This window comes from Theobroma cacao, chromosome 4 (assembly GCF_000208745.1).
Source record: "Theobroma cacao cultivar B97-61/B2 chromosome 4, Criollo_cocoa_genome_V2, whole genome shotgun sequence".
Taxonomy (NCBI): Eukaryota; Viridiplantae; Streptophyta; class Magnoliopsida; order Malvales; family Malvaceae; genus Theobroma; species Theobroma cacao.
Window position 1 is genome coordinate 8,666,685 of NC_030853.1, and position 6,874 is coordinate 8,673,558.

The 6,874-nt window shown below is 35.3% G+C and overlaps 1 protein-coding gene across 1 annotated transcript; it reads left to right on the forward strand.

Annotated features, from left to right (window-relative positions):
- On the forward strand, nucleotides 2,387-6,134 carry LOC18601321 (homeobox-leucine zipper protein ROC8). The gene is made up of 10 exons (XM_018118991.1): nucleotides 2,387-2,505; nucleotides 2,914-3,031; nucleotides 3,163-3,354; nucleotides 3,445-3,909; nucleotides 3,992-4,093; nucleotides 4,178-4,378; nucleotides 4,851-5,031; nucleotides 5,117-5,385; nucleotides 5,497-5,586; nucleotides 5,763-6,134. Exons 1-10 carry the CDS (start codon nucleotides 2,387-2,389, stop codon nucleotides 6,132-6,134), a joined length of 2,109 nt encoding a protein of 702 aa, XP_017974480.1.

Here is a 6,874-nt window from a genome sequence, read left to right on the forward strand (position 1 = left end):
TGCATCATGACAACCCAATTATTAGAAGAGTCAAAGGATTCTTTGACAACCTTTTAGTGTATAGTTTTCAGTGAAATTCATTCCCTCATCATATATCTTAGCGATGATAAGAGTTTGGTGTAGTGCCTACTCTTATTGACCTCCATATTTGTTCTTGCAGTTAGATTATTAGCTTTATGGAGACTTATAAAACTCATTTCATAATCTCCTAATCACATTGACTAAGGATTTTATTAAGCTAATGTCAACCAAGAACTAATGAGATATTTCTTCTTGAATCAGTTGGGGTGATGATTCCTATCTTGACCACTCATTTGCCTTAATATGCTTCATACTATACCCAAATTTTGGCATCCTTGGTTAGGCACTCGTAAAGATGAAATCAAAGTGTAGTACTCAACATACAAGACAACCTTGTGTCTCAAGTCCAAGGAGTAGTTACAAAACTAACACATGAGAAGTATTGCATAGACACTTGAGTGAGGTACCAAATGCACTTCTCATGGTGGGTTATGTTTAGTAAACTCACTTTCCCAGGGCAAGCACCCACATGCTAGTTTCAAGTATTTCTATACTTCAACCTATGAGAGCGATTGCTTATTTCATAAGTAAGAAATATAACATGTGTCGATATTTGAGCATTATTGATGCCCTGTCTCAATAATACAATGATTAGGAACTTTTAAGAACAATGCTTTGATGCATAAAGATCTCATAATTGTATCTTAATACAATTCCTTTGCAAGGCATATATAGTTCTATAGGCTTTATCTACAAAAGTTAAAAAAGTAATTAAATCACAAACTTATGGATAAAGAACTACCTCAATGTTATTATGAATAACAAAAAGTCATATATAAATATCTCAAAATTACAGTTCCCATGCAATCACAGATTGGCTTGTAGGGCTTATGCTAACACTTTGCTATATATATATATATTTCATTTCTTCCTTATGGCGCCACAGTGCCAACTTCTCTTTTTTTGTGGCTGTGTTTCTCATTCTTCACGGAGCTGCAGTGCCCATTCTTCCATGGCCATGGCACCCAACATTTTGTGTTGAATCCGAACTTCGTTTTTCTGCTCCAATTAGATCTTGTTCGTTTGAGCACCTTCAAAAGCAATGAAAGCACATTCCTATTCTTACTAAAAGAGACCTAATCAACGTAAAATCAACTAAAATCAACTTACCTAAGTATTTAAAATAAAACTTAAAATAAACTACTAAAACGACACAAATTAAAATCAAAACTCAAAGACTTAGTCAATTTTAATGTTCAAAAAATGACAAAATAACTCTATAACGTAGAGTTATCAAAAGAAATGGTCGAGTCATCCTGGAACATTGTTCTTCTATGGATTAAGTAGCAGATATCATGACTAAGAGTTTGCCTAAAGCGAGGTTTGAATTTCTAAGAACCAAGATGTGTGTTTATGATGCAAGCTTTAAGGAGGAATGTTAACGTTAAAAGCTTGCATGAATCAACATGTGGACTTGTTCATGTATTTTACTTTATTGTACTGGCTATTAAAGTTGAAAATGTTGCTGTTTGTGACATGTTGTAATGCATGAAGGTTGTATTAACACTTGCCTTAATGTTTAACAGGTGTTAATCATGCATGACTAATATAAATATTGTATATGGTTGTGAATTGATGAATGTAGAACCTTGTTTATATCAATTTCTACCCTCCCTGTTTTTTTCTTTTCATCTAGAGTACTTTCATTCCTTGATATCACTTTCTTTCTGAGTTTATGACACTTTATGCCGAGAAGAAACTCGGGAAAATTCTTGCAAATTCTAATGAAGATTTAGTTTCTATACGGTGGACCCAATAATCATAGCCAATATCAAACTCATTATTAACGTAGTAGCTTTATAATATCTACGTAAGAGAATGTGCATATAGTTCATTACTTATTTAATAGCGATTTTGTTCTAACAAGTTAAACTCTATTCACTAGTGAAATCTGTATATTTAAGCCTATAAGTATCTTGTATCTAGGTGAAAGTTCACAGTTTTTCTCTATTGCATGTCCTGTTGGCCTCAGTTTTGGCCTACCTTTTTCGCAAGGTTTTAGCCATTAAATCCGGCAATGTAGTACAAGGTTTTTATGTTCACAGAAATAAACAATAAATCCTCCAATCCATTATTGAAAAAGAGAAAATCCAAACTAAGATATTGTTTAAGTTGGATGGGTTAGTTTTGGTATTTACTGGATATCCTTATTTGGAATTGACCTGAAGATTGTAGCTATGTATATATATGCTAATTATCTTGCATATATAGCAAGATATCAGAAAAACAGATTGTACATTTATGCACACCATAGAATGCATTATATAGGTTTTGGTGGTATAAGCATAGAGCATAGACAGTGAGAATGGATCCTGTGATGGGGAGTAGTGGGAGTTCTGGCAACCAACAAGAAGCCTCCGATTCTGGCAATGGAATGAAGTCGTTCCATCGCCACACTGCTCACCAAATTAGTACCCTGGAAGCGTAAGGACCATATACTGCCTATCTACATCATATCCCACACTTTTCAGCTATTCCCTCGCAATTCTAGTAAATTGCTTATTTTGATCTCAATTGACCTTTCTTTTTCTTTATTTGATGTGAATTAATTTATGCTGTATCCTTCGTCCAAAAGGCCCTTTTATGCCGTAATCCTTTTTTGAGTTTATTATTTTGTGCCTCTGCATGATCCAATTTCTCTTTTCGGAGATTCTCTAACAAATGTAAGATGTTCTATTACTAGAAGTCCAGAACAATTTTTGATTGTTAAACTTTGAAGATTTGCTTCTGTTCTTGATCTTATTATGTTTATTGTTATAAAACATTGCCTTCCCCACGCTTTGGTTTTTCATATGAAACACTAATACAAGGGTTTCTACTGCTACAATGAAGATATTTCAAGGAATGCCCTCACCCGGATGACAACCAGCGACGACAATTAAGCAATCAACTGGGTCTAGAACCTAAGCAGATCAAGTTTTGGTTTCAAAACAAAAGGACTCAGACAAAGGTGGATTGGCTATTAGCGATGGCTATTTTTGTTTTCTTTCTTTCTTTCTTTCAATAAAAAAAAAATTGTGTTGTCATGTTCTTTGACCTCAATATATATGGGATGGCTAAATCTTTTCATATCTTTACTAGTCTCAACATGAACGGGCTGATAACTCTGCTTTACGAGCTGAGAATGAAAGGATGAAATGTGAAAATTTCGCAATGTTAGAGGCATTGAAAATGGTGATTTGCCCAGCTTGTGGCGGTCCACCAATTGGAGAAGAAGAACGCCAACGTTGCCTGCAAAAATTGAAGCTAGAAAACGCCCAATTGAAAGAGGAGGCAAGAATTCAATACTAGATTAATTAGAACTTGTTTTTATAAAGGGGGGGCCTTGTTTCAACTGACATGTAATGGAAAACGTTCTTGCAGCATGAGAATGTCTCCAACATTCTAGCCAAATATACAGGGAAAGCAATTTCGCAAAGTGAGTCACTAATGATATATATTCCAACATCATCACTGCCTTTACCACCTGCTAATTTCACGACGCAAGGGATGGGACATCTACCCCTTTATAATTATCTTGATCCGAAACATTGGGACAACATGGCATTGCCCTACCAGTTTAATGGAGTTACAGATGTGGAGAAAGCACTAATGTCTGAAACTGCTGCCAGTGCCATGGATGAGTTGATTAGGCTTTTGCAAGTGAATGAGCCTTTGTGGGCCAAGTCCCCATCAGATGGAAGGTATGCTATTCAACGCGAAAGCTACCAAAAAACATTTCCAAGGGCCACTCGCTTGAGAAGTCCTAGTGCTCGAATTGAGTCTTCAAAAGATTCAGCATTGGTAACAATGAATGCAGCACAACTAGTTGATATGTTCCTAGATGCGGTAAGCAATGAGAGAACCTTCCTTCTTGAAAATTAATTGCTGTGAAATGTAATCCTTGAACATTAGCTGTTTGAATATGCAGGATAAGTGGGTGGATCTTTTTCCAACAATTGTTACCAAAGCCAAGACAATTCAACTACTTGAAACAAGGATGGTCGGAAACAAGAATGTTTCCTTACAACTGGTAAATCTCGTATGATTGTTAATTTTTAATTGCTTTTTAGCCTTTTTCTTCAATAACTTACACAATCTCAATTACAAACTGCAGATGTATGAACGAATGCACATCCTTTCTCCTTTTGTTGCGCCTCGAGAATTCTACTTCCTCCGCCATTGCAAACAAATTGAGACTGGGTTGTGGGTTCTGGTGGATGTCTCCTATTCCTACTGCTTCTTCAAAGAGACTTCCCACTCTTGGAAGTTCCCTTCTGGATGTATGATTCAAGAAATGCCAAATGGGTGTTCGAAGGTGGGTTTTTCTATCGCTAGAGCATCTACGCTTCATAATATTTCGTTGCATAACATTTGAAAGAGAATTCTGATAAAGCAGGATTGTGCCTCATAAGACTAAAATGTACACGAAAAAAGAATGCATGTGTCATACTGAATTCTAGTAGAATTAACCACACCCCATGTTAGCTTACTAATTGCAAGTTGTATTCATTCTCTACCAGCAACAAAATAAATGTGCATAGCTCATTCAAAATTAAATGCGTGCTATGTGATTATCACAAATATAGCTTGCGTGGGTAGTTTCCATGATTTTCATGTTCCTTCCAATCATTTAAACCCTTGCTCAAGCGGACATGAGCATTTGATTCAAAGATAAGTTGGAATCGCCTTTCCACTAATAAAAAGAAAGATTACTGAAATGCATTTTTTTAAATGGATTATCTCAACGGAGGTATGTGTAATAATTTGACTGAATGCATAAATTGTAGGTCACGTGGGTAGAACATGTGGAAGTGGATGACAAAATACACACTCATCGTCTCTACAGAGACCTCATATGTGGTAGTTCGGCATATGGAGCTGAACGTTGGGTTATTACTCTTCAAAGAATGTGTGAGAGATTATCAGTCTCAAATGGGGAAACTGAACACATCCATGACTTGGGAGGAGGTATTCTTTATCAGATATCCTTCTGAAGAAATGTTGTTCTTTTATGTATGCTTTTTATCCATTATATTATCTGTCTATGATTCAGTGATTAGTTTACCAGAAGGTAGGAGGAGCATTATGAGGCTTGCCCATAGGATGGTCAAAAGCTTTTGTTCAATCTTGAACATGTCAGGCGAATTGGATTTCCCTCAATTATCAGAGGAGAACAATAGTGGGGTTCGAGTTTCTGTTCGCCAGAGCATAGAACCAGGCCAACCCAGAGGAATGATTGTTAGTGCTGCTACCTCTCTTTGGCTTCCACTACCATGCCAAAGTGTCTTTAACTTGCTCAATGATGAGAAAGTCCGATTCCAGGTTGATACGTGCAATGAACCTTCTTCATTTAACCATTATTATTTTTTGTTGACAACTTATATTCTGTCCTAATATTTACATTTATGGCATTTGATTTTCAATATTTACCAGTGGGATGTTCTCTGCCATGGAAATCGTGTAAAAGAGATGGCAAACATCTCAACTGGAAATACTCCAGGGAATTGTATATCTATAATTACGGTAAAATTCTCCTTTCCTTCTTTTATGCATATCCATACATAAGATGACATATTGCCAAGATTTTTTTAAACAATTGAATATATACATATATAAATCATTACCTTTTAATTATTTTAATTGTATTCTTCATAAATTTCTAGTCTAATTCTAAAGGTTAATGGTCTGTTGTGAAGCAGCCTTCTGTCCCTTCCGGTAACATCTTGATGCTTCAAGAGATGAGTTGCACAGAGTCTCTGGGATCCATGGTAGTCTATGCTCCAATGGGAATTGCGGCCATGCACACAGCTATAAATGGTGGGGATTCTTCAAACATACCCATACTTCCATCAGGTTTCATAGTCTCAGGTGACGGTCGTTCCGAGCTTGGAGTTGGTGCAAACTCTACCAGGTCTAGTGGTTCACTTCTTACGGTAGCCTACCAGATAATGGCCTGCAGCCCTTCATCGTCAATGGAGCTAAGCGTGCAATCGGTTGCAACTGTGAATACTCTAATCAGCTCTACGGTTCAAAGAATAAAGGCTGTTTTAAACACCTTTAACTTGGATTGACTTGTTTCCAGTTTTAATTTTTACATTCAGTCAATCAATGCAGTATTGCAATAGTAGATTTTAAATGCCTCTTCTTTTTTACCAAAGTTAATATTGAAGTGATTAGTCCCTCTCTCTAACATGTGAAAAGAACTCCATTACAATATTGTTTTGCATCATAGTACATGCCCTCTGTAATCATCTTTTTATCCGATCCCTTTCTTCACATACAGATCCTCTCCATTAAAAATAAATTAAGATATAATACAACAAAGCCGTAAAATTAGAATGTGAATAGATCAATCAAGGGATATTATAATAAAATTTTGTAAATAAAGACAAAGATATAAAGTTATCAATGAGTAAACTTCACGTAGTATCTTGTGATTTTTTTTTCACCCTATGATTAGATTTTGTTCCGATGCTGATTATCTTATTAATTTCACCAACTAAAATTATTAAAATATCATCAATATAAGAAGCATCTTATTTGTTCACACTTAAGAATGTTTTCATAATTTTACTATGGATAAAATTAACGACAAAAAAAACACAAGTATTATGTCAAAAAAAAGTTGAAACCACATAAAGTGTAACGTGTAAGTGTAATTTACCCATTATCAAAACATGATGTAGGAAAAATTACATATTAAAAAAATAAAGAATAATCATTTTTCAGATAAAATTTGTGCGTACCAATCTTTTATCTTCTCAAGACTAATATAGAGTGACTTCATGACCTTGATTCTAAAATGTTTTAT

Excerpts from the sequence above, each read along its gene's own strand:
- LOC18601321 (XM_018118991.1), top strand. The coding sequence starts at position 2,387 with ATGGATCCTGTGATGGGGAGTAGTGGGAGTTCTGGCAACCAACAAGAA. Across the intron at positions 4,379-4,850 it reads TGCCAAATGGGTGTTCGAAG|GTCACGTGGGTAGAACATGT; the intron begins GTGGGTTTTTCT and ends CATAAATTGTAG. Across the intron at positions 5,587-5,762 it reads ATTGTATATCTATAATTACG|CCTTCTGTCCCTTCCGGTAA; the intron begins GTAAAATTCTCC and ends GTTGTGAAGCAG.